This window comes from Chelonoidis abingdonii, chromosome 11, assembly GCF_003597395.2.
Source record: "Chelonoidis abingdonii isolate Lonesome George chromosome 11, CheloAbing_2.0, whole genome shotgun sequence".
Classification (NCBI taxonomy): domain Eukaryota; kingdom Metazoa; phylum Chordata; order Testudines; family Testudinidae; genus Chelonoidis; species Chelonoidis abingdonii.
Window position 1 is genome coordinate 22,553,725 of NC_133779.1, and position 27,439 is coordinate 22,581,163.

The window sequence follows — 27,439 nt, forward strand, 5'->3', positions numbered from 1 at the left end:
GGGCTGCACAGAGGGGGCCATCAGGGGTGGGAGCTATGGGGCTGCACAGAGGGGGCATTTGGGGAGCTATGGGACTGCACAGAGGGGGACATCAGGGGTGGGAGCTATGGGGCTGCACAGAGGGGGACATCAGGGGTGGGAGCTATGGGGCTGCACAGATGAGCTATGGGGCTGCACAGAGGGGGCATTTGGGGAGCTATGGGGCTGCACAGAGGGGGACATCAGGGGTGGGGGCTATGGGGCTGCACAGAGGGGGACATCAGGGGTGGGGGCTACGGGGCTGCACAGAGGGGGCATTTGGGGAGCTATGGGGCTGCACAAAGGGGGCATCGGGAGGGAGCTATGGGGCTGCACAGAGGTGTTATGGGGCTGCGCAGAGGGGGGCATCAGGGTTGGGGGCTATGGGGCTGCACAAAGGTGTTATGGGGCTGTACAGAGGGGACATTTGGGGAGCTATGGGGCTGCACAGAGGGGGACATCAGGCGTGTAGACGTCTGGCGTTGGGGCTCCGCCCTCTCAGGTGCAGCTGGGAGCCAGGGCGCCTCACTACCCACGGCAGGTAGGTCAGGGTCCAGACCCTTCAGCAGGGGCTGAGCAAGCAAATAGTCTATAAGCCCAGGCCCTGGATCAGGGCGGAGCAGTGAACAGTTCAGAGCTCAGACCCTTCAGCCAGGGTTGAGCAAACAATTAGTCTCTGAGCCCAGTAGAAAAGCCTCCTTAGGCCAGCGAGAGGGGGAGTCTGCCCCCTTGGGAGGGTGGCAGGGGGGACGCAGGCCCTCCCACTCCACTGCGTCCCAGCCCGGGGCCCTAGCAGCGGCCAAGACTCACGGCTGTCAGTGGGGATCCTGGCCGCAACACACTGACACGGGTTCAGGCTCTCCAGGAGCCAAACCAGGGTCAGCTACCCCCGGGCCACTTCCAACCTCCCCCTCTCTGGGTACCTGTGTCTCGCCAGCGTCTTCCAGTGGGTCCCAGACCATGGGTTCCTCCGGATACCGGCACGGGGAAGCTCAGGCAACTCCTCAGGAAACCGGGCATGAGGAAGCTCAAGCCGCTCCTCTGGGTACCGGGCACAGGGAAGCTCAGCCACCCACATCTGTTCTCTTCGGCGACCAGCCTCCAAGTGAGCGCCGGGCCTGGGCTTTTATACTTCCTGTCCCGCCCCTTGACTTCTGGGGGGCGGGGACTAGTGGTGGTGGCTCCACCCACATTGGAGGCTGCAGTGGCTCGGCCCTCTCAGGCGCCAGGGCGCCTCACTACACGTCCCCATCCCAAGGCTGGCTCCCGTGCAGTGGGGCCAGACCCGTCCATATCCCCCAGGCGGGAAAGGAAGCCCGCGTTTGCATGATCCTTCCCGGCCCTATGGCAAACGGTGAAGGGCTAGGGCTGCAGCACCAGATACCATTGCTGCAGTCGCATGTTATGGTCCTTCATGCGGGCCAACCAGTGGAGGGCGGCGTGGTCGGTGACCAAGGTGAACGGGGCCCCAAGGAGGTAGTATCGCAGGGCGTCGCAAGCCCACCCTGCCGCGAGGGCTTCCTTCTCAACCACCGCATAACTTTCCTCTCGGGGAAACAGCTTCCGGCTGATGTAGAGGACCGGATGCTCTTCCCCGTCCACCTCTTGAGAGAGGACAGCCCCGAGCCCCACCTCCGAGGCGTCCGTCTGCAGGATGAACGGCTGGTCAAAATCGGGGCTATACAGGACGGGCTCACGGCAGAGGCTTGCCTTAAGCGTTTGAAAGGCCTCGTCACACTCGGGGGTCCATGTCACTTGTCGTGGGCTGTCCTTGGTTAGGAGCCCCGTCAAGGGAGCGGCGATCGCTGCGAACTGGGGAATGAACCGTCGATAATACCCTGCCAGCCCCAAGAACTGACGGACTTGGCGTTTCGTGGCTGGCGGGGGACAGGCTGCAACGGCCTGAACCTTGCCCACGAGGGGTTTCACCTGTCCATTTCCGATGGTGTACCCAGGTAGGTGGTTTCTTGCCAGCTGATGCGGCACTTCTTTGGGTTGGCCGTTAACCCAGTCGCCCGCAGGGACCTCAGGACGGCTGCGACCCGCTCTAAGTGGTTCTCCCAGTGGCGGCTGTAGATAACCAAATCGTCCAGATAGGCCACAGCGTAGGCCTTACGTGGTCAGAGGAGGTGACCCATCAGGCGCTGGAACGTAGCCGGGGCTCCGTGGAGGCCGAAGGGCATCTGGGTAAATTAATAGAGGCCCGTAAGGGTGGCGAAGGCCGTCTTTTCTCTGGAAGCTGGATCAAGGGGGATCTGCCAATACCCCTTACTTAAATCTAGGGTGGTGATATAACGGGCCTCTCCTAGACAGGCCAACAGCTCGTCTATCCGGGGCATGGAGTATGCATCGAATTTGGAGAGGGCATTGACACGCCTGAAGTCGATGCAGAATCGTTGGGAGCCATCGGGCTTTGGGACCAGCACCACAGGGCTACGCCACTCGCTCTGCGAGGGTTCAATCACCCCCAAGTCTAACATTTTTCATACCTCCTCATCAACAATACTTCTCCTATGATAGGGCAGAGGCCGGGTCACGCCCCGGACCACCACTCCAGGCTCTGTCTGAATCCTATGGTGTACCAAGGTGGTGTATCCTGGTTGGGCCGTGAAAGTGCGGGAGAACGCTTGTAGGAGGCACCGGGTTTGCTTAAGCTGTGCCCCCGTCAGTGTTTCCCCAAGATGGGGCCCCTCCGGGTCCTCGGTGTGGGTTATCTGGGGTCCTAGCTCAGGCTCTGGTGCGTAGGGGTTAATCAAAGACCTTCCCGTTCCCGCCAGGGCTTGAGAAGGTTAATGTGGTATCGCTGTAGCTTCTTTCGCCGGTCAGGCTGGTTGATCTCATAGGTGATTGGGCCTACTTTTCTCACCACCTCATACGGTCCTTACCACCGAGCTAGGAGCTTGGACTCGTTGGAGGGGAGAAGGACCCAGTCCCCGGGTTGAAAGTCGCGGGTCTGTGCGTCCCAGTTATAGCTCTGGGCCTGCGTTTCTTGGGCGGCTTTCAAATTCTCTTGGGTCAGAGCCCCCGCCTGTCTAAGACGCTCCTGCAGCTGGATCACATACTTCAAAAGGCCTTGGGCGGGGGTTGGGGTTTGTTCCCAAATTTCCCGCATCAGGTTCAACAGGCCCCAGGGTCGGCGGCCATACAGCAGTTCAAAGGGCGAAAATTTGGTTGACGATTGGGGGACCTCTCATACCGCTAAAAGCAAGGGTGGGAGTAGCTGGTCCCACTGGCGGAGGTCCTGCTGGGGGAATCTGCGCAGCGTGTCCTTTAGGGTCCGATTGAACCTTTCGACCAATCCATCGGTCTGGGGGTGATATACCGACGTCCGCAGCTGCTTGATCCCCAGGAGGTCACACACTTGGCGTAGTAACCGCAAGGTAAAATTGGTCCCCTGGTCTGTGAGGACCTCCCGGGGCAGGCCGACGCGGGCGAAGATCTTCACCACCTCGCTTGCGATAGTGCGGGCTGTGATGTTCCGCAGGGGAATTGCCTCGGGGAACCGGGTGGCATAGTCCAGCATAACCAGGATGTACTGTAACCCTGCAATGCTCTTAGGGAGAGGCCCCACTAGATCCATAGCCATGCGCTCAAAGGGGGTCTCGATTACGGGCATGGGCACTAGGGGCGCCTTGGGAGTTCTTGCTGGGGCAGCCAGTTGGCACTCGGGGCAGGAGTTGCAGTAGCATTTTACTTCCTGATATATACCCGGCCAAAAGAAGCGCCTCAGTATCCGGGCCAGTGTCTTCGTGGCCCAGGTGTCCGGCTGCTGGGACATCGTGGGCCAGCTTCAAGACCGCCCGCCGATGACATCGGGGCACGAGGAGCTGGGTCTGGTCCCTCTTGACCGATACAGGCATTCTCATCTCAGCCCAAAATGTGGCCACTGCGCCGCCTGGTCGGGATTGAGGATGGTTCTGTCCATGGTGGCCAGTTGTTCGTATGCCTGCTTGCGTGTAGGGTCGGCCCTTTGGTCTCAGCAAAAATCCGTGGGGGCCGAGGGATCCTCCACCACTCCCGGGGAGATGTCCCCCAACCCTCCTGGCTGGTCGGCGAGGTCAAGTGCTCCCGGCTCATCTTCCTCGGCTTCTGGGGTCTCCCCTTCCAAGGCTGGCATAGGCTCCGGGCCCTCCCCGATGTGGCAGCGTAGGACCGTGGGAAACTCGGGCCAGTCCCGGCCCAGGATCACTGGATATGCCAGCCGCGGCGCCAGCCCCACCACCATCGAGCGGGTGACCCCATCAACTGTCAGTTGGGTGCGGGTGCTGGGGTAAGGTCGGATGTCCCCATGGATGCATTGTAGTCGGATTTTTTCCCAGATGGGCATCAGCCGGTGGACCCAAGCGTTGTCGGATCAACGTTTGTCCACAGCCCAAGTCGAGAAGGGCCATTGTCGGGTATCCCTCAACCATCACGGGCAAGGTGATCTTGGCGGCCTGGGATCGACGGGCCCAGGCTTCCCCTGAACAGACCTGGCCAAAGGTGCACTCGAGCCGGGGGCAGTCCTGCTGTAGATGGCCATACTCCCCGCAGGCAAAACAGGGCCCCAGGTCCGCTCATCCAGACTGTGGCCAGGCCCCGGGGTTGTCCCCTGGAGGGTTCGGGGGGCCCCCCCGCGCTGTAGGAGTCGGGGTCCAAGCGGGTTGTCCGGGGGCTGTCATGGTACGGGTCCGGGCCTCCGCCCCCCGATATGCAACTCATCCGTCAGCCCAGGCGAGCACCATCTTCTTCTCGGAGCTAAGGCGCTCTGCCCCCGGTGGGGCTGCCCGAACCTCCGGGCCCACCAGTACTTCAGCCGCGAGGAAGTCCTCCATCAGGGAAATGGCGGCGGCCAGGGTCGCAGGCCGATGGCGGAGGACCCAGGCCCTTCCCCGCGGGGGAAGGATGTGGGTGATTTGTTCAAGCACCACTTGCTCCATTATCTCCCCCGCTGTTCGGCGTTCTGGCTGCAACCAGCGCTTGCAGGTCTCGCGGAGTTCCTGGGCCACCATACAGGGCTGAGCCCTGCTGGGGTAAGTCAGGCTTCTAAATTGCTGTCGGAACGTTTCCGGACTCACATCTAGGGCTTCTAGGACCGCAGCCTTCACCCTGTCGTAATCCTGGGCTGCCTCCGCAGACAGGTCTCAATAGACCACCTGAGCGGTCCCTGTCAGGTAGGGGGCGAGGATGGCAGCCCACTGGTCGCGAGCCCATCCTGTGACGACCACCACCCACTCGAACGTGACGAGGAAGGCTTCGGGGTCGTCGCCGGGGCCCATCTTCGTCAGCCGGATCGGGGGACTGGGCCGCGGGGCCCCATCCGTGCCCCCGGCTGGGGCTGCTCCAGGGCGGACCGAGCCGTCGCAAGCTGCAGGATGCATTGGCGTTGGGACTCCTGATGTTGGATGAGCAGCTCTTGGAGCAGTTGGTGCTGCTGGGTTCCCAGCTGCTCGACCAGTTGCTGTTGCTGTTGGAGGTGAGCGGCCTGCTGCTCCTGCGACTGGGCCACCTGCTGTCGTTCTTGATTCTCGGTCACGAGGGCAAGGAGTTGTGACAGATCCAGCTCCCGGGAGGGGACTCTCTCTCCCCCAGCACCCTTCTCGCCGGAGTCGAGAGCTTGCGCCCACATCCTGGGCAGAACTCCTCAGAGAAGGCACCACGTGTAGACGGCCGGCGTTGGGGCTCGGCCCCCTCAGGTGCAGCTGGGAGCCAGGGCACCTCGCTACAGGGGGTTATGGGGCTGCACAGAGGAGACGTAGGGGGGCTACGGGGCTGCACAGAGGGGGACATCTGGGGGGGTCTTGGGGCTGCATAGAGGGGACATCTGGGGGGCTGCTCCCGTGTGCCCTGCACAGAAAGAGGAATGGGGCAGCTGCACAGAGAGGACATCTGGGGGGCTATAGGGCTGCACAGAGGAGGCATTTAGGGAGCTATGGGGCTGCACAGAGGGGGCATCGGAGGACCTCCTGAGCGTCTCTAGTGGAAGTTCGTCTCCCTAGGCTGAGGCAGGGCCCTCCCCGACAGCTGTTTGTCCAACCTGTTCTCAGACATCTCCAGTGACCAGAGAGGGAGAGAATCACACAGAAAATATCCTGTTGCCTCCGTATAAATCCACGGGATGCCCACATCTTGAATGCCGCGTGCCGATGTGGCCACCCCATCTCCGAAAAGATCAATTGGGATTGGAAAAGGTTCAGAAAAGGGGCCTCAAAAATGAGTGGGGGTCTGGAACGGCTGCCGTGTGAGGAGAGATTAATCAGACTGGGACGTCTCAGCTTGGAACAGAGACGGTTGAAGGGGGACATGAGAGAGGTCGAAAAAATCATGATGGGTGGGGGGAAAATAAGTAAGTTATTTATTCCTTCTCGTAACACAGGAACCAGGGGTCACCCAATGAAATGACCAGGCAGCAGGTTGAAAACACACACAAGGAAGTATCTCTTCACGCAACGCACTGTCAGCCTGGGGAACTCCTCGCCATTGGATGTTGCGAAGGCCGAGACTAGAAAAGAACTAGGTAAGTTCATGGAGGACAGGTCCAGAAGTGGCTATTTGCATAAACCGGTTTAACTGGTCCCAGGGAACTCATAGACCGGCCAGTGGGAGGTCACTGGCAACCGGGGAGGGTTCAGAGAAGAGCCACCGAAACGATTCAAAGATTCGAAAATGTGGCTTTGACTGAGAGATGCCAGGAGCCAGATGGGTTTAGCTTCGCGGAGAGAAGGTGAAGGGGTGATTTGATCCCGGTCTACAAGGGGGAAGGGGGTTTTGATTTAGACTCTTCTAACAAAAGCCGACAGGCGGATATTGAAGCTAGACGGGTTCAGCCGGCAATCAGGCATTGATTTTTTTTTTTTTTTTACCAGAGCTCGTTAATTACTCTGTGTTAGACTGTCCAAGGCCGGGATCAGCTGTCTTGATGTTGGTGGGTTTTTGGCCTCGAGATGAAAACATTGTCCGCGTCTCTCAGACTTTGAAGTAAAAATATCGTCTAAGCTAGTGGTCCCCGGCTGGCACCAGATGAAGGACTGTGGCGGCAGGGGAGGATCCGCTGAAATGCCGCCGAATTTCAGCAGCGCTGCCTGTCGATGACGTCGTTGGTCAGCGGCAAGCGGCGGCGTCGAGAGGCAGCGCCGCTGAAATGCTGCCAAATTTCAGCAGGTGCTCGACTGCCGGCCAGGACGCAGGCGCATTTAGATGCCCCCGCAGCGACATGGTGCCCATGGGCACCGTGTTGGGGACCCCTGATCTAAGTTATAGCTATAGCCAGGGATCCTGTCACCCTTGGGCGTCTCTTTGTGACGCTACGTGCATTGGGGTCCTGGATCAGATCGGCGTAAACCAGGCTTTCTAACCCTGGAATGTTTCTCCTGGCTCGTGTGCCCCGGGGATGTGCCAAGGTCCGGGCAGGCTGCGAAAGGGAGAGCAGATGCTCCCCAAAACTGGCGGTTAATAGCGATGTTAAACTCCCCAGCCAGGCACAGGCTGTGCTCCTGATCCCCCCCACCTGGTTGCCGAGAAGCCGAAAAAAAATCGTCCGGCCCCTTTTCTTGCATTCGAGTTCTCCGGTTCTCAGTCAGCAACTACTCATGCCACCCCTTCCCAGAGCCCTCTTCCTCGCTCTGCCCCCCAAGACCCCAACCCCCATTTGCCACCCCCTCCCTGAGCCCCCGCTCGCTCGCGCCGGACCCCACCCGCATGCCAACCCCTCCCCTGAGCCCTCTCCTTTTTGCTCGCCCCCCCCTCGCTCCTTCCCCTCTTCCAAGCCCTCCCTCGCTCTATCCCCCTGCCCTCACTCCACCCAAGACCCCAACCCCCAAGCCAAGCCTCCCCCAAGCCTCCCTTTGCTCCTTCCCCCTCCCTCCACTCCAATCCTCACTCTTCCAGCCCCTCCCTGCTCCATCCCTCCCTCCCTTACTCCAACACCCTTTCTTGCCCCCCCCCAGGATCCCTCCTTCACTCCATCCCTGTCCTCGCTCCTCCCCACAGACCCCAACCCCTATGCCACCCCTCCCCTGAGCCCCCCTCGCTCCGCCCCAAGACCCCACCACATGCCAACCCCTCCCACAAGCCCTCTCCTTTTTGCTCCCCCCCCTTCACTCCTCCCCCTCTTCAAGCCCCTCCTTGCTCCACCCTCAAGACCCCACAGCTCTCTCCTCGCCTCCCAAGGCCCCTTGTCACTCCTCCCCCCTTGCTCCACCCCAAGACCCAACCTTTCGCTCCACTCCCTCCCAAGGCCTCCGTCATTCCGCCCCTGCCCTTGCTCCACCCCACAAAGCCATGGGGTTCTCCGGGGCTGGAGCCCTGGTCAGCACAATGGTTCGCGGCAACAACCACCATGCATTGAGGCCCCCCATTGCAGAAGACACACGCTATCCTCCCCCCACGTGGGCCGTTACGCCAAAGAAGGAATTTCCTTAGTGTTCTCTCTGACTAGGTGGGGTGCTCAGTTTCCCCCCTGTTTGCAGTTCTCAAGTATTTTTAGATGGTGGATAAGGCGGTTGTGATTGGTGCAAAGCCCGGAGGGCCAGTGTGATGGTGTCCACAGGAAGAAGGGCTGACGCTCTGTCTCCTGATGGCTGGGCCCCTCGCCTGCAAGGTGCCAATGAAGGTGTTGGAGACAAAGAGACCAGGTGGCCTCCTGGCCCAGGACAGGGTGTGTGTGTGTGCGTGTGTGCTGTGTGTGAGATGCCCTGCCCTCGCAGGATCTCTTGTGTCGTGTGTGCCCCTGTGAGAGGTCCTCGTGTGTGTGTTGTGTGTGTTTTGTGTGTGTGTGTGAGAGATGCCCCCTGCTGGGCGTGTGGTGTGTGTGTGTATGCAGGTGCAGGTGTTGACCTGTGTGTGTGTGTGTGTGTGTGTGTAGGTGTTGACGTGTGTGTGTGTGTGTAGGTGTTGTGTGTGTCTGTGTCTGTGTACAGGTGTTGACGTGTGTGTGAGAGAGAGATATGCCCCCTGCTGGAGAGGATCTGTGTGTGTGTGTGTGTGTGTGTGTGTGTGTGTGATGCCCCCTGCTGGAGAGGATCTCTGTGTGTGTGTGTGTGTGATGCCCCCTGCCGCAGAGGGTGTTTGTGTGGGGGGGAAGAACCGCCTTTTTTAGCAAAGGGTTGGATTGCAGCTCTTCTGCCTCAGCTCCCTGCGAGACATTTTGGCAACATGCCTGATGCTGGGGTAGAGGGGCCCATGGCTGTGACATGAGGAGGTGGGGGCTGGGGGTGGCAGGCTGGGTGGGGGGCACGGCGGGAGACCAGGGTTCCTGGTTGGAATAATTAATTGTGAACGGATACCGATCGCCGGCACCGGGGGCCGGTTCGGGAACCCAAACCCACTTCATTTGGCGCTGCCGCTAAAAAGCGAAGGTGGACGCCGACGTGGTGGAGGGGGAGCGTCCGGGCCAAGCTGAGATGCCCAAGCAGGGCTGCCCGGGGCTGGGGGGTGCAGGGACCTGCCGAGCTTCAGCGGGTCACAGCCCCCTTCCGCAGGTAGGGAAACTGAGTCACGGAGGCGCGCCACGGCTTGACCTGGGAAACCTCTATCACCCTCTGGGGCACCATCCAGGGCTACCGAGTCCCCTCCCACACCCCACCACCCCCACTCCCTGGGAATAAGGGAGAAGGAACTGGGAATGAACCAGGAATGAGAGGCCAGCTCCTGCCAGTAGGGGGCAGCCCCGGGCTGCAGAATAGGTGGGGGGGAGGTTCCGGAGAGATGGATCCGGTGGGGCGGGAGGTCAGGGGTGGTTCTGGTTTTTCTTGGCCATTGGGCCTGGAAGTTTCTAGCTGATCTGTTTCCTTCTCCTCCCCCAGCCATGCAGTAATGCAGGAAACTGGGAGGAAGTTAGGGGGGGACTGGAGCATGTGGTGGGGGCGGTGTGTGTGGGCACAGACAAGGAAGGAGATGGGGGGTGCGCGTGCACAGAGTAGTATGTGATTGTGCGTCGACTGTTTGTGGGAAGGGGTGGAGCAGGGGGGGGGAACATGGATTGTGTAGCTGCGTTTTGCCCCGCTGCAAATGGCGGGTGTGTCTCAGCACCGGGTGGGGTCCCTGGGTAACCAGCCACCCCGCCCCAGAGGTGGCTGCATCTCAGCGCCGGGTGAGGGGTCCCTGGGTAACCGGCCGCCCCGCCCCAGAAGTGGCTGCATCTCAGTGCCGGGCGAGGGGTCCCTGGGTAACCGGCTGCCCCGCCCCAGACATGGGTGCATCTCAGCACCGGGTGAGGGGTCCCTGGGTAACCAGCCGCCCCGCCCCAGAAGTGGCTGCATCTCAGTGCCGGGCGAGGGGGTCCCTGGGTAACTGGCTGCCCCGCCCCAGATATGGGTGCATCTCAGCACCGGGTGAGGGGTCCCTGGGTAACCAGCCGCCCCGCCCCAGAGGTGGCCGCATCTCAGCGCCGGGCGAGGGGTCCCTGGGTAAACAGGCTGAAATAGTCCAAGAAAACACAGGCACCAGGGCAGCAGGCTGGATACTGGGCTAGATGGGCCTGTCACTCTGATCTGTCTGGGCTCCCCTCTCTCCCTTCCCGGCCTTACCCCGTCTCCCCATGGCCCGGCTGCCTCTGTGAGGCCGTGACTCACCCCGGCCCTCCGAGTTCACTGGGGCGTGTGTTTGTGTCGGGGCGGGGTGGGGAACAGGGATGACGTGTTCGCACCTGTTTCCTGCTTTGGTGACCATTGCGGAAGGAGCTGGGGGGGACCCCATCTCCGCACCCCACCCCGCCCCCTTGCCGGCTCCGAGGCACAGGAAGGAAATCCGGCCAGCTGGGCTCAGGCCGCAGCAGAGGGCTGCTGGCCGAGATCGGAGCCCCACTGAGCCTGGGGGTGTGGAGGATGGGGTGGCCCGCCAGCATTAGCCTCCCCACAACTCCTGTAAGGGGGTGTCAGGGGTCATGAGGGCCTGTGAAATTGGGGGCCGTGTCTTGGCTGCCTGTGACTAAGGCACGGGAAATCCTCTTGGGTGCAGAGCAGTACGGGGGCCTGGACAGACAATGCTACCGAGGGGGCGCCGGCTCCCACCCAGCCCCAGGGCGGGGACTGGCTGGCTCAGGGGGGCAGGGAATGGGGCAGGGGCCTGTCCCCTCTAGGGGGCACTGGCTCCCACCCAGCCCCAGGGTGGGGACTGGCTGGCTCAGGGGGGCAGGGAATGGGGCAGGGGCCTGTCCCCTTTTAGGGGGCACCAGTCTCCTATCAGCCCACAATCGACCCCCCACACGGCATTCCCCCCACACATGTTAGTGTCTAAGACCTGCCCCCATCCCTCGGAAGTGAACCTTTTCGACAGATCAGAAGGAGTGCACTTGTCATACAACCTGGTGTGAGGGGAATCTGGGATGAATATCGAGGGTGTAGAGCTCCTGGGTTTCTCCGGCTTCTGGGAGGCAGTGGCGGGTGGGGGTTACAGGAGGGGCGGCTGGGAGCAAAGGACTGTGCCTGGTTCTCTCCTGCTCTGGCAGGGAGTGGGAGTTGGTGGGTCAGAGCAAGGGGGGGCTCGGGGAGCCAGGACTCGGGGGTTCTCTGCCCGGTTCTGGGAGGGGAGTGGGAATGGTGGGTCAGAGCAGCGCGGGTGGAGCCAGGATTCCTGGGCTTCTCCTCCGGCTCTGGGAGGGGATGGGGGCTGGTAGGTTAGAGGCAGCGGGGGGTGGGCGCAGACTACCTGGTTCTCCATGCGATCTGGGAGGGGAGTGGGCAGTGTGTGAGATTCGATTCCCATGGTGTTGCTGAATGCAGCCTTGCAGTTCCATTGGGGGGTGGGGGGTTGACTCTGTTGAACAGGGAGCATTGTCCAACTGAGACCCCCATCTGCATCACCCGCAGCTCTGAGAGCTCCCAGCTCAGGCAGTGACCTCGTTGCGGGGACACGCGGCGGACACAGCCCTGCGGGTCATTGTTAGGGCAGGAAGCTGGGATGAGCGTGTCTGTGGGGCCCCCCGCCTTTCAGTGAGCCAGACAGCGGAGAGGGGGCCCGACGTCCTGGCGTTCTCTCCCTGGCTCTGGGGGGGAAAATAAGCAAATAAAGGGAAAAAAAATAAAAAAAAAAGAAAAAAGAAAAAAGAGGGGGCTGGCTGGTTAGAGGCAGGGGGGGTGGGGCCAGGGATGCCTGGGTCACCCTGAGAGGTTTGTAGAGTCTTTTTCAGACTAAGAAAAGTGTGTGGGGGGGGTGTCGGTCTGATTCTTGGGCTCTGTGTTCTGTCTGCCAGCACCCTCGAGTCATGCTGAGGGAACGGCTCCCAGGGAGCCAGACACCCCCAGGGCTCTGCAGCCTGTGATTTCCAGGGGAGGCGGGTGGGAGAAGAGTTATGGCCCAAGGCTAAACAATTACGTTTGCAGCAGATCTGGGGAGACCCAGGTCCTGGCTCCCCGCCTTGCTCTAACCACCAGCCCCATTCCCCTCCAGAGCCGGGAGAGAACCCAGGAGTCTGGTCCCAGCGGCCCCCTTGCTCAACACCAGACCCCACTCCCTCAGAGTCAAATGGTAAAACTTAGATGGATCCAGAAGAACCGGTTGTCCGTCCCCCCAAGGCACTGATGGTGTAGCTGGGTGGGATTCTGTTGTGGGATCTGTGTCCGAAGTGGGAGTTTTTTCCTTTCCTTTCTCTTCCCCCAGAGGTGGCTGATTCGTGCCGGGTTTGAGGGTCCTAGGCAATGACAGCGTTGCCCCCCCGAGGTGGGCTTTTAGTGCTGGACGTGTTTGCCAGGCGAGCATAGGTGATGTGGGGCAGGGTGCGGGCGGGGGTTAACAGGGGCGCTGTCCGCTGGGCAGGCAGGGGCTGGCCCAGGGTGGCGCTAGGGGCCGCTGTGTTGGCAAGGAGTAGGCGGGAGCTCAGCAGGGGGTGCTCCCCGCGGCAGCAGGGCTGGCCCAGGAAGTGCTAGAGGGGTGCTGTGGCGGAGGTGGGGAGGGACAGGGTGCTTCCCTGAAGGGTGTGCTGGCCCATGGGGCACTAGGGGTGCTAGGGGCAAAGGGAGAGGCGGGGGCGGCACTGGACGCTCTCCTGGCAGTGGGCTGGCCAGGTGGCGCTAGGGGCACTGGGGGCAGAGGGGGCAGGGCTTGTAACAAAATCCACCGGGGTCTCTGCTAAAAACAGCTTTATTGAACCAGCCCAAGCTGGTTTGGGGGGTCCAGGGTGTGGGGCAGAACAGCTTTTACTAGTACCCCCAATCAGCTCAAAATACCCCCCGCCAGTCCACAAGACTCTCCACCCGACACGAGCGGAGCCGGAGTTGAAAGTAATTTCGTTCACAGAGTTTAGGTGTCAGTGTATTAATAATATTGCCTCTGAATTTTACCCCGTTCGCATGTATTCTGGCAACATGTGCTTGTAGTGGGGAGGAGGGGTTAAATCCAGAAGAGCTAACAGGTTAGGGAGGGCAGGGAATGGGGACGGGCCTTTCCCTCTAGGGGGGCTGGTCCCATATGGCCCCAGGCAGGGACTGGCTGGATAAGTTGGGTGGGAATGGAGAGGGCGCTGTCTCCCTCCTGGGGCGCAGCTCCGTACCGCCCATGACCGGGGCGCTGGCAGTCAGGGGCGGGAGTGACGGGGCAAAGGGCCTCATCCCTCTAGCTGCCTGGTTATACCCAGCGGCAAGAAAGAAAGGAATTTATCAAGGGATACTTGGTCAAGGAACCCAGTCCCATTGTTGGCTGTGAACCTGGTGCTCAACAGAGAAAAATGACCCCCAAGTAGTTGGGAGTAGAGATGGGGAGAGAGGAATGTGTGTGTTCTGGTCCATCTAGATTCCACGTTGCATGGAGGTCGCCTTGATCCCCTGATCAGGTCTAGCATTCTAGACCACCAACTTTTAGACTGATTAGCCATTCATAGACTGTGTTAGCTCTAGGCTAGTCATTCTAGATGGTGGCTATATGGGTAGGCTTGCGGTTCCCTGCCTAAGCTACCATTTCTAGACTGGGACATCTGTTTATACATGCTATGATTCAAAATGTCAGTTTAGACTACATATCATTTCTAGATTGCTGTATATGCGTCAGGCTGCGTGCATCCTTCTAGGATGGGTTATAGATTCGGGCCTTTGTCTAGACTTGGGCTGTCTTATTCTAGGTTATCCATCTAGACTGTGCAAAGTCCTGGGTTTACGTTATCTCATCTTGTCATGAATTCTAGATTATGCTTGCCATCCGAGGTTGTGCCTCCATTACAGGTAGCACAGTCTGTTCCAGGCAGTGCAAACTGTTTGAGATATGGGTTCTGATTGGGTTATCTTCTCCACAGTCTTTTATTCCAGGTATTTGTCCTGGTGCATATGCCTTCCCAATTATGAGCTGTTGGGCATGCTGTTCTAGTACCAACACAATCCCTTCCTATAGTTGTCGTCCGACTACGTTACCATTCTAGAATGGCTATCTATTCTGGGCTGCATATTTGTTCTGACTTTGCTTCTACATTGATTGTAGGTTCCATTAGCCATTCTATTGCCGCACTATCATTCCTAAAAAACAACAAGGAGTTGTTTTTTTGGTAGACTTAACCAGTTACCTGAAGATTTTGTATCCATTCCTAGTTATTTTAGACTATGCATCCTACGATCTCTCTTTCCATTTGTGTCCCCTTGGCAATTGAAGGCGAATAAACTTCCTCTCATTCCAGAACCACAGCTCCTCCTTTTCCACCATACGGTGAAAGCACCCAGAGTTCCAGACCTCTTCTGGAGCAGCAAAGACAGTTGCTGCTGACGTTTTGAGCTTTATTTAGGGTCACTGATCCAAGATCCTCTGTTGCCCAGTACTTGCTCTGTATTAAATTTGTTCTGGGGGAGTAGGGTGGTCTCAGTCCTATAATTGTATGATACGCTCTTTGTTCCGCAGTGCCAAATAATCTTCCACCCTGCTGTTTCCAGATCCAGAGGGATTCTGATCGATGAAACAGATCAAATACAGTTGTGTTCTAGGCTCAACGCATTGATCTAGACCTATGGCTGGGCAGAGCCGAACACTCTGATCAATGTACTTTGGTTCCAGAACTTGAACTTTGGGGTCTGGATTAGATGACCTGCTGAGAGTCCTTCAGCCTTATATTCGATGATTTCTATGAAAGGCCCAAGGCATCTCGCAAAGTGGATATGGAAGGGTACAGATTAGTAATCTAGGACCCGCCTCTGGAAGCCTTGAGCTCAGAGGTTTTTGCAATCTGGAGGTAGAGCACAAGAGGCCTAGAGTCGGGTCTGGTAGCAGGAGGCCTCGGAGTTCTTAGTATGGAGACATATTATTGAGAAAACAAGCCTGGAAGTCAGGAACACTAGCAGAAGAGCCTAGAGCCCATATGTATAGGGACTGGGACTCATCTATATTTAACATGAGAACCTTGTTCTGAAACCTTTATCGAGAGGCTCAGAGTCGGTAGGAAGGCATATTTTAGTATCAGTAAATACAGATTCTGGAACCTGATGTCCATAAGGAGAGGAATTCAGAGGATCTGACTTCTGGAGCTGGAATATATAGATCCGAAGAACAATTGACTACTCAGCGAAGATCAACTCAGAGATCGACACCTCCAATTGCAGATCCCATATACGATAATGTGGTGTTCTACATCTCGAATGTGGAACATTTAAATGTTGGTAACATAGCCCGAACCAGATTACTCTAGTTCTAGATTTTCAACCAGATCAACTGAGAAGTCGCAAGACTTTCAGATCAACTCTTGTTACTACCTCACGCTTCCAGAAATCTCAACATCAAGGACGCTTTTGCATGGCCTGCCCAATACGACTCTAGGACCATTAGAGCGGGCACTAACCATGAGGTCAAGTGACCAAGGATACAAACGCGTTTTCTATTTGCTCAAAGCATAACTATGCAAAGCAATAAAAGCAACAAAAAATACACCCTCCCCGATTGGGATATTTAAAAAAATATAGAACAGATAGGGTCAAGAAAAGCCACGTTCAAGCACAAAAATCAATTAATTCTTTAAAAAGAAGAACACCTTAAACCAGCATCAAGCATAAGAACACATAGGTAGGGAAAGCTGTAATTGGAATGACTCTGATTCTAAAATGGTTCAAGCAAACTCTGGAGTCACCGATTATGTTCAAGAGATTTTCTAGGGTAGGCTCTTCAGTAAAGACTCTGATGGAAATGTGAATCTGATTTTTGTAAATCAGAGTCAATCCAGAGTCAATCCAATAGAAGTTCTGAGACTGGACTAAAATGTCTTTGAGGTCTTCATGGACAACTAGTGACTCTGATTTGATTAAACTGCTGTCAAATCAGAGCAATGGTGTCCTAAGATGTGTCGCACACTCGCTGAGAACTTAACTGGACGTCTTGGGTTGACACTAGTGTTCACCAAAACTGCAGAGTCACAATCAGCTGGCTGGGGACGTCAGGATATTAAATCAGAGCACTCCGAGCCATCTCCTCAGATTTTGATGCAATTAGAATTTCAGTGAGTTACGGCACAACTGGCACTGTGATTTCAGTTAAGCCAACATCAGCCGGCGTCATCAGTTGTCCAGGATAGGAGGAATTGGAGAGTGCTCTGGACTTGAACCGGTTTAAGCAATAAGATATTGCCCTTCTGAAGAAACAAAATTCAACTGAAATTAATAGCTAAGAAAGTGTGTGATGTGGGGGGTGGTGGTCCGGAGTGCTGCGCAGAGCTCTGACATTCCATTCTGTGCACACTTTTCAGAACCCAGGGAGCTCTTTGGTTTTTTCCCTGGCTCCTCCGGGAGGGGAGTCGGGGGCTGTGGATCAGAGGCAGGGGGCTGGAGCCAGGACATCCTGGGTGTTCTCTTCCGCTCTGGGGGGGAGTGGGGCTGGTGGTTTAGAGCAGGGGACTGGGAGCCAGGATCCTGGTTCTTTTCCCGGCGATGGGAGGGAGTGGGGGTGTGGAGACTATAGCGAGGAGGGCTGGACCCAGATCCTGGTCTCCCCATGCTGGAGGGGGGGAAATAATGCAGCAGACCCACTTCAAAACACGGGTGCATGATACACCCCCCCCACGACACACCGGAGTTGGGTCCTCCATAGACCAGGAGACTGGGCCCATGTCCATAGCCCCAGCCCAGACAGCCACCGCAGACAAACGTTGCATGATGAAGGTTCAACAGTCCGGGCCTCCCTGATAGGATGGGAATTTCTTACCCGAGCACAGCGCCACCTGCTGGAGAGAACGGAACGCCCCAAAATGCAGAATAGGTGGAGCGTTCTCGGAGGGATACTCCCCTAACCACCCGTGGGGAAGGGCGAGAAGCGCGTCCTGTTCAGCGCGGACCGGGGGGCGCGGCCAGCACGCGTAGCGGATTATGGTGTTGGTCGGCCCGTGCTTCATGCCGAGGTGACGGCGAGCTGGTTCTGTGCGGAAGTGCAGGTGGCAGTCTCGCACTGCGGGGTGGGTGCCAAATGAGAGCGGGGGTCCAGCCCGGAGGGAAGACCACAGGAAGTCCTGGAGGCTTGCGTTTCCCTGCCTAAGCTACCATTCTAGACTGGGACATCTGTTTATACTATGGCTATGCATTCAAAATGTCAGTTTAGATACAATCATTTCTAGATGGCTGTATATGGTCAGGCTGCGTGCATCCTTCTAGAGAGGGTTATAGATTGGGCCTTTGCAGACTTTGGGCTGTCTATTCTAGGTTATCATACTAGACTGTGCAAAGTCCTGGGTTTACGTTATCTCTCTTGTCTGAATTCTAGATTATGCTTGCCATCCGAGTTGTGCCTCCATTACAGGTAGACAGTCTGTTCCAGGCAGTGCAAACTGTTTGAGATATGGGTTTAGATTGGGTTATCATTTCACGGTCTTTTATTCCAGGTGATTTGTCCTGGCTGGGCTATGCCTTCCCAAACTATGAGTCTGTTGGGCATGCTGTTTCTAGACCACCAATCCCTTCCTATAGTTGCAGTTCTCGATACGTTACATTCTAGAATGGCTATCTATTCTGGGCTGCATATTTGTTCTAGACTTTGGCTCTACATTGATTGTAGGTTCCATTAGCCATTCTATGCCGCACTATCATTCTAAAAAACAACAAGGATTGTTTTTGTTGGATACGCTAACCAGTTTACGCTGAAGATTTGGTATCATTCTAGGTTATTTTAGACTTGCATCCTACGACTCTTCTCTTCCCATTTGTGTCCCTGGCAATTGAAAGGCGATAAACTTCCTCTCATTCCAGAACCAGCTCTCTTTTCCACAACGGTGAAGCCCAGAGGTTCCAGACTCTTGGAGCAGCAAAGACGTTGCTGCTGAACGTTTTGAGCTTTATTCTAGGTACTGATCCCGATCTCGTTGCCCAGTACTTGCTCTGATTAAATTTGTTCTGGGGGAGTAGGGGCTGGTCTCAGTCCTATAATGTATTGATACAGCTCTTTGTTCGCAGTGCCACATAATCTTCCACTGTCTGTTTCAGATCAGAGGGATTCTGATCGTGAAACAGATCAATACAGTTGTGTTTAGGCCTAACGCATTGATTTAGACCTTGGCTGGGCCAGAGCCATACACATCTGGATCAATGTACTTTGGGTTCAGAACTTGAACTTTGGGGGGTCTGGATTAGATGACTGCTGAGGTCTTCGGGAGTGGGAACTGGTGGGTCAGAGCAGGCGGGGCTGGGAGCCAGGACTCCTGGGTTCTCTCCCCGGCTCTGGGAGGGGAGTGGGGGCTGGTAGGTTAGAGCAGCGGGGGCTGGGAGCCAGGACTCCTGGGTTCTCTCCCTGGCTCTGGGAGGGGAGTGGGGCCTAGTGTGTGATTCCGAATTCACCATGGTGTTGCTGAATGCAGCCCTGCAGTTCATTGGGGGGTGGGGGGTTGACTCTGGCTTGACCCCAGGGAGCCTTGATCCAACTGAGACCCCCATTCCTGCCTCCCCACCCCACAAGCTCTGCAGGAAGCTCCCAGCTCAGGCAGTGACGCTCTGCGGGGACACGGGCAGGACACAGCTGCCCGGGGTCCATTGTTAGGGCAGGAAGCTGGGATGAGGCGTGTCTGTGGGGCCCCCCGCCCCTCTTCAGTGAGCACAGACAGCGGGAGAGGGCGCCCGGACTCCTGGGTTCTCTCCCTGGCTCTGGGAGGGGAATGGGGGCTGGTGGGTTAGAGCAGGGGGGGCTGGGAGCCAGGATGCCTGGGTTCCACCCCGAAGAGGTTTTGGATGAGTTCTTTTTCAGCTAAGAAAAGTGTGTGGGGGGGTGTCGGGCTGCTTCTTGGGGCTCTGTGTCCTGTCCTGCCCAGCACCCCTCTCGGTCATGCTGAGGGAACCGGCATCCCCCAGGGGAGCCCAGCACAACCCCCAGGAGCTCTGCAGCCTGTGGATTTCCAGGGGCAGAGGGCGGGTGGAGAGGAAAGAGTGACTGGCCCAAGGCTAAACAATGAGTTTGCAGCAGATCTGGGGAGAGAACCCAGGAGTCCTGGCTCCCCGCCCCCCTGCTCTAACCACCAGCCCCCATTCCCCTCCCAGAGCCGGGGAGAGAACCCAGGAGTCCTGGCTCCCAGCCTCCCTTGCTCTAACCACCAGACCCCACTCCCCTCCAAGAGTCAAATGGTAAAACTTAAGACTGGATCCCAGAAGAACCGGTTGTCCCGTCCCCCCAAGGGCCACTAGATTGATGTAGCTGGGTGGGATCTGTTGTGGGCATCTGTGTCCGAGTGGGGAGTTTCTTTCCTTTCCTTTTCTTCCCCCACCCCCAGAGGTGGCTGCATCTCAGTGCCGGGTGAGGGGTCCCTGGATGACCAGTTGCCCCGCCCCAGAGGTGGCTGCCTTTTAGTGCTGGGAGTGTTGGCCCCAGGGCAGCACTAGAGGGTGATGTGGGGCAGGGTGCGGGGCGGGGGTCTCAACAGGGGGCGCTCTCCCCTGGCAGGCAGGGCTGGCCCCAGGGTGGCGCTAGGGGGCGCTGTGTGGCAAGGAGTAGGCGGGGGGCTCAGCAGGGGGTGCTCCCCCCAGGCAGGCAGGGCTGGCCCCAGGACAGTGCTAGAGGGTGCTGTGGGGCAGGGAGTGGGGCAGGGGCAGCAGGGGGTGCTCTCCCCTGACAGGGTGTGCTGGCCCCATGGGGCACTAGGGGGTGCTATGGGGCAGGGAGCAGGGCGGGGGCAGCACTGGACGCTCTCCCCTGGCAGGTGGGGCTGGCCCCAGGGTGGCGCTAGGGGGCACTGTGGGGCAGGGGGGCAGGGCCTTGCTAAACAAAATCCACCGGGGTCTCTGTCTAAAAACAGCTTTATTGAAACCAGCCACCAAGCTGCGTGTTGGGGGGCTCCAGGGTGTGGGGCCAGAACCAGCTTTTGACAGATACCCCCAAATCAGCTCAAAATACCCCCCGCCCCCAGTCCAACCCAAACCTCTCCCCCACCCGAACACCGAGGCGGAGCCGCGACTTGAAAGTACATTTCGTTCCACAGAGTTTGGTGTCAGTGTATATAATATTCCCACCTCTGCAATTTACCCCCGTTCGCATGTTTCCTGGCAACATGTGCTTGTAGATGGGGGAGGGAGGGGTTCAAATCCCAGAAGAGCTACAGGATAGGGTAGGGGGCAGGGAATGGGGCAGGGGCCTTTCCCCTCTAGGGGGCGCTGGCTCCCATATGGCCCCAGGCCAGGGACTGGCTGGATCAAGGGGGTGGGGAATGGAGCAGGGGCCTGTCCCCTCTGGGGGGCGCCAGCTCCGTATCCAGCCCCATGACGGGGCGACTGGCCAGCTCAGGGGGCGGGGAGTACGGGGCACAGGGCCTATCCCCTCTAGGCTGCCCTGCGTATATACCCAGCGGCAAAGACTACCTTGGTCACGGGAACCAGTCCCATTGTTGGGTGAACCTGTGCTCAACAGAGAACAACTGACCCCAAGTAAGTTGGGAGTAGGAGATGGGAGAGAGAGATGTGTGTGTTCCTGGTCCATCTAGATCCCCGTTGCATGGAGGGTCGCCTGATCCCAACCTATCAGGTCTAGCCATTCTAGACCACCCAACCTTCTAGACTGGATTAGCCATTCTAGACTGTGTTAGCCTTCCTAGGCTAGTCATTCTAGATGGTGCTATATGGGTCCAGGCTGCGGTTTCCCTGCCTAAGCTATCCATTCTAGACTGGACCATCTGTTCTATACTATGCTATGCATTCAAATGTCATCAGTTCTAGACTACACTATCCATTCTAGATGGTGCTATATGGTCCAGGCTGCGGCATCCCTTCCTAAGAGATGGGTATTAGATTGGGCTATTGTTCTAGACTGGGCTGTCTATTCCTAGGTTATCCATACTAGACTGTGCAGTCCTGGGTTACGTTATCCATCTCTTGTTCATGAATTCTAGATTATGCTTGCCATCCGAGGTTGTGCTCTCCATTACAGGTAGCACAGTCTGTTCCAGGCAGTGCAAACTGTTTAGAGACTATGGGTTCTAGATTGGGTTATCATTCTCGACAGGTCTTTTCATTCCCAGGTGATTTGTCCTAGGCTGGCATATGCCTTCCCAAGCTAATGAGTCTCGATTGGGCAATCTGTTCTAGACCACACAATCCCTTCCTATGTTGTCAGTTCTCGACTACGTTACCCATTCTAGAATGGGCTATCTATTCTGGGCTGCACTATTTGTTCTAGACTTTGCTCTACATTGATTGTAGGTTCCATTAGCCATTCTATGCCGCACTATCCATTCCTAAAAAAACAACAAGGAGTTGTTTTTGTGGATACAGACTAACACAGTTACCCCCTGAGATTTGTATCCATTCCTAGGTTATTTTAGACTATGCTATCCTAGACTCTCTCTTCCCATTTGTTGTCCCCCCTGGCAATTGGAAGGCGATAAACTTCCCTCCTCATTCCAGAACCACAGCTCCCTCCCTTTTCCCCACATACCGTGAAGCACCAGAGGTTCCAGACCTCTTCTGGAGCAGCAAAGACCAGTTGCTGCTGACGTTTTGAGCTTTATTCTAGGGTCACTGATCCAAGATCCCTCTGTTGCCCCAGTAACTTGCTCTGACTTTAATTGTTCTGGGGGAGTAGGGGATGGTCTCAGTCCATATAATGTATTGCATCAGCTCTTCTGTTCCCCCACCCGTGCCAAATATCTTCCACCCTGCTGTATTCCAGATCCAGAGGGATTCCTGATCGAATGAAACAGCCCATCAATCAGTTGTGTTCTAGGCTCAACCATTGATAATCTAGAACCTTAGCTGGGCCCAGAGACTAAACATTCTGCATCACTCTAGCTTTGGTCTCCAGAACTTGAACTTTGGGGGTTGGATTAGATGACCTCCTGAGGTCCCTTCCAGCCCTTATATTCGATGATTCTATGAAATGCCCAAAGGCCATCTGGCAAAGTGGATATGGAAGGGTTACAGATTAGTAATCTAGGACCCCCGCTCTGGAAGCCCTTGAGCTCAGAGGTTCTGCAATCTGGAGGTAGAGACACAAGAGCCTAGAAGTCAGGGTCTGGTAGACAGGAGGCCTCGGAGGTTCTAGTAACTGGAGACATATTATTGAGAAAAAGCCTGGAAGTCAGGAACCCATAGCCAGAAGACCTCAGAGGCCATATGTTATAGGGGACCTGGATCATCTACATTTTAACAATTGAGAACCTCTGTCCTGAAACCTTTGATCCGAGAGGCTCCAGAGTCGGTGGAAGGAATATTTAGATTCAGAAAATACAGATTCTGGAACCCAGGATTCCATAAAGAGGAGATCTCAGAGGATCTGGACTCTGGAGCTGGAATATATAGACTCCGGAAGAACACAGTCTAGAACTCACAATCCAGTAGACAAGACACCTCAGAGGTTCTGGATCCCATGATCCCATATCCAGATAAATGTGGGTGTTCTACACTCCGAAGGTGGAACATTTAAATGTTGGATAACATAGCCCCGAACACCAGATACTCTAGGTTCTAGATTTCAACCAGATCAACTGCAGAAGGTCGCAAGACTTTCAGATCAAACTCCTTGCTTAGCTACACCTCACGCTTCCAGACATCTCCAACACATCAAGGACCCTTTTGCAATGGACCTGCCCCAATACGACTCTAGGACCATCTAGAGCGGGCAACTAACATGAGGTCAAGTGACCAAGGTACAAACGCCTTTTCTATTTGCTCCAAGCACTAACATTGCAAAGCAAATTAAAAGCAACAAAAAAATACACCCTCCCCGACTTGGGGAGTAATTAAAAAAATATAGATAGATACGGGTCAGAAAAAGCCACTGTCAGCACAAAAATACATTTAATTCTTTAAAAAAAGAAAACACCTTAAACCAGCATCAAGCATAGAGACACCATAGGTAGGGGAAAGCTTAATTGGAATGACTCTGTATTAAAACTGGTTCAAGCAAAACTCTGGAGTCACCAGTTGTTCACAGAGACTTCTAGGGTAGGCATCTTCAGTAAAGACTCTGTGGACAAATGGTGAATCTGGATTTTGGTAAAATCAGAGTCAATCCAGAGTCAATCCATAGAAGTTCTGAGACTGGACTAAAATGTCTTTGAGGTCTTCATGGACAACTAGTGACTCCTGATTTTGATTAAACTGCTGTCAAATCAGAGACAAATGGTGTCCCTAAAGATGTGTCCAACCTCGCTGAGAACTTAACTGGACTGTCTTTGGGTTGACACTAGTGTCACCAAAACTGCAGAGTCACAATCAGCTGGCTAGAGGGACTTCCAGGATGATTAAATCAGAGTCACTCCAGAGCCACTCCTCCCAGATTTAGATCGCAATTAGAATTTCAGTGAAGTCTAGGCACAACTGGCAACTGCTGATTTCAGTTAAGCCAACATCAAGCCGGCGTCATCAGTTGTCCAGGATAGGAGAGAATTGAGAGTGACTCTGGATTGAAACCGGTTTAAGCAAATAAGATATTGCCTTCTAGAAGAAAACACAAATCAACTGAAAATTAAGTAGCTAAGAAAAGTGTGTGTGTGGGGGGTGGTGGTCTCAGGATGCTCTGCCGGCAGAGCTCTGACATCACTTCCTGTGCCACACTTCAAGAACCCAGGAGTCTTGGGTTCTCTCCCTGGCTCTGGGAGGGGAGTGGGGGCTGGTGGATCAGAGCAAGGGGGCTGGGAGCCAGGACTCCTGGGTTCTCTCCCCGGCTCTGGGAGGGGAGTGGGGGCTGGTGGGTTAGAGCAGGGGGACTGGGAGCCAGGACTCCTGGGTTCTTTCCCCGGCTATGGGAGGGGAGTGGGGGCTGGTGGGTTAGAGCAGGAGGGGCTGGGACCCAGGACTCCTGGGTTCCCTCCCCAGCTGGAGGGGGGGAAAAATGGCAGACCCACTTCAAAACACAGGGTGCATATACACCCCCCCCCCACACACACACGGAGTTGGGTCCTCCATAGACCAGAGAGACTGGGCCCCCCCATGTCCCATAGCCCCCAGCCCAGACACCGCAGGACAACACGTGCTATGAAAGGGGTTCACAACCAGCGGGCCCCTCCTGATAGGATGGGAATTTCCCCTACCCCGAGACAGCGCCCCCTGCTGGCAGGAGCGAAGGACGCACCAATGCGATGTGGGGGTGGGGAGCGGCATCTCTCTCCTACCCCCTGGTGGGAGGGGGAGGAAGCGCGGTCCCTGTTCAGCAGCGGGCACCGGAGGGGCCGGCCAGCACCGCGTAGCGGATCTTGGTGTTGGTGACGGCCCCGTGCTTCTGCCGCAGGTGCAGGCGCAGCTGGCTCTTGTGCCGGAAGTGCAGGTGGCAGGTCTCGCACTGCGGGTTGGGTGCCACAAGAGAGCGGGGGTCAGCACCCGGAGGGAGAACCCAGGAGTCCTGGCTCCCAGCCCCCCTGTTCTAACCCACCAGCCCCCACTGCCCTCCCAGAGGTGGGGAGAGAACCCAGGAGTCCTGTCCCCCACCTCCCCCACTCACCTGATACGGTTTCTCGCCCGTGTGGATCCGGATGTGGCTCTTGAGGGTCTGTAGGTGTCGGAAGCGGGTCCCACATGTCTCACAAGGGTAGGGCTTTTCGCCCGTGTGGATCAACACGTGGGCCCGGAGGTGGGCGACCTGCGGGGTGGGTGGGGGAGAGAGATGTGATCAGATTCCAGGGGGCTGCAGTATTTGGCCAGGCCTCTAGGGGGCTCTGCTTCCCATTGGAGATGATGGGAACCAGGGGCTGCAGATCCCACCGCTCCCACCATTAGATGATGTTGGCCCTTATTGATTGCTTGAGTATCTCTCACCGCTCCTTGCCCCAAGCCTCTGCTTCACAGCCCCCCATCTCTCCTCCCAACCGCCACAGAGCCTGCCTTGTTCCCACACCTGCACGAAGCTGGAGCCGCAGGTCTCACACTTGAAGGGCTTTTCACCCGAGTGGATCCGCGAGTGGGTTTTGAGGTTCGCCGGCCGGTTGAACTGGGCCCCACAGACTCCGCAGCGGTATGGCTTCTCACCTGGGGGGGAGACAGGGGGCAGTAGGGGGCAGCACAGCCCCGCACAGCTCTCCTGATCCACATAATCTCCCGTCCCCTCCCACAATCCCCTCACCCCTTTCTTGTCCCCACTTTAGTCCCATCCACCTCCCCTGGTCCCTCCCACCTCCCACTGACTCCTCCCTCTGATCCCTTCCTGACTCCACCCACCTCCCCTGGTCCCTCCCACCTCCCACTGACTCCTCCCTCTGATCCCTTCCTGACTCCACCCACCTCCCCTGGTCCCTCCCACCTCCCATTGACTCCTCCCCCTGATCCCTTCCTGACTCCACCCACCTCCCCTGGTCCCTCCCACCTCCCACTGACTCCTCCCTCTGATCCCTTCCTGACTCCACCCACCTCCCCTGGTCCCTCCCACCTCCACCAAACATTGATCCTCCCACGATCCTTCCTGACTCCACCCCATCTTCCCTGGTTCCTACCCACCCTCCATTGCCCTCCCCTTGATCCCTTCCTGACTCACCCCACCACTACCTCTGGTCCCCTCCACTGCCATGACCCTCCCCCGATCCCTTCCTGCTTCACTCCACCTCCCCTGGGTCCCTCCCACCCCATTGACTTCCTCCCCTGATCTATTCCCCCCCTGGTCCTGCCACCTCCTATTGACCCTCCTCCTGATCCCTTCTTGACTCACGCACCACCTCCCCTGGGTCCCTCTCGCACCTGCCATTGATATTTCCTCCTCCCGATCCCTTCCTGCCTCCACCCACCTCCCCTGGTCCCCCTGCTACCCATCCCTGCACCCACCCCTCTCCCAGGTCCCCCCCCCACATACCAGTGTGGACGGCACGGTGGGAGGCCAGGTTGCCCTTGTAGCGAAAGGCCGAGCGGCAGAGCTGGCACTTGAACGGTTTGTTGTCGTGGGGGGCGGCCGCCGGGGCCTGCCCCCCGGCCGCCCCCCCTTCCTCCTCCTCCAGGCCCAGCTCACAGGCCCCACAGCCATATGGCCCTGCACCTGTGTGTGTGTGGGGGGGGAGAGAGTTCAGGGGGGGTCCTGAATGCTCACAGCCCACTCTGCAGTGTATGGGGCTGGCCTATCCCCCCACAGCACATGTGTCTGGCCCCTCCCCTCACCCCACCCCACAGTATGTATGGGACCAGCTCCCCCACTCCAGGGCATATCAGACCAGCACCTCCCCCACCCCACAGTGCACGGGCCTGAGCCCCCTTCCTTGCCCCTCACCTGCTGCGGGCTGGGGCTGCCCCTGAGGAAGGCGCTGGGTGCACAGGGGGCACGGTGACGAGGGGGGGTGCGGCCTGTGGGGAGATGGGAAAGGGGGTGGGCCTTAGCTACCAAGAGGCATAGCTCCTCCCTCCCCCACATGCCATATGGGACCAAGCGCCCCGCCCCTGTATATTGGACCAGGAGCCCCGCTCACAAGCAGATAGGGCCAGAAGCCCCAATCCCCTTAGCATATGGATCAGGTGCCTCTCCCCTGCAATATATGGGACCCAGCACCCCCTCTCAACTGACATATGGGACCAGGCATCACTCCCCCACTCAGTATATGGGATCAGGTGCCCCTCCCCCTCCCAGCATATGGGCCCGGGCACTCCTCCCCTGTATATGGGACCGGCCAGCCCTCCTCCTCCCAGTGTGTGGGATCGAGTGCCCTTTTCCCTCCCTATGTATGGGACGGGGTGCCCCTTCCCCATATATGGGCCTAGACACCCCTCCCCCTCCCAGTGTATGGGACCGGGTGCCCTTTTCCCTCCCTATGTATGGGACGGGGTGCCCCTCCTGCATATATGGGCCCATACACCCCTCCCCTTCCCAGCATATGGGCCCAGGTGCCCATTCCCTGTATATGGGCCCAGACATCCCTCCCCCTCCCAGCGTATAGGACCAGGCACCCCTCCCACTCCCAGCGTATGGGCCCGGTAATCCCTCTCCCATATATGGGACCGACCATCCCTCTCCCTCCCTGTGTATGGGACTGGGTGAACCTCCCACATATATAGGCCCATACGCCCCTCCCCCTCTCAGCGTATGGGACCGGGCGCCCCTTCCCCATATATGGCACTGGATGCCCCTCTCCCCAGCTCAGCCACTCACCCACAGGGGGCGCTGTCCTGCTGGGTCC

The 27,439-nt window shown here is 57.3% G+C and overlaps 2 protein-coding genes across 2 annotated transcripts in view; one reads left to right on the forward strand and one right to left on the reverse strand.

Moving 5' to 3' along the window:
• Positions 1–27,439, forward strand: part of SLC2A4 (solute carrier family 2 member 4) — a 197,339-nt gene that overhangs the window by 148,442 nt on the left and 21,458 nt on the right. The window lies entirely within an intron of this gene.
• The window catches only part of LOC116833191 (uncharacterized), an 11,209-nt gene continuing 6,968 nt past the window's right edge, over positions 23,199–27,439 (reverse strand). Inside the window, exons 2-6 of the mRNA XM_075070637.1 lie at positions 26,539–26,640; positions 26,131–26,310; positions 25,186–25,316; positions 24,793–24,930; positions 23,199–24,633 (exon numbers count right to left, since the gene is read on the reverse strand). Coding sequence (XP_074926738.1) covers positions 24,502–24,633; positions 24,793–24,930; positions 25,186–25,316; positions 26,131–26,310; positions 26,539–26,640 — 683 coding nt within the window. The 3' untranslated portion in view covers positions 23,199–24,501. The remainder of the gene's footprint in view (positions 24,634–24,792; positions 24,931–25,185; positions 25,317–26,130; positions 26,311–26,538; positions 26,641–27,439) is intronic.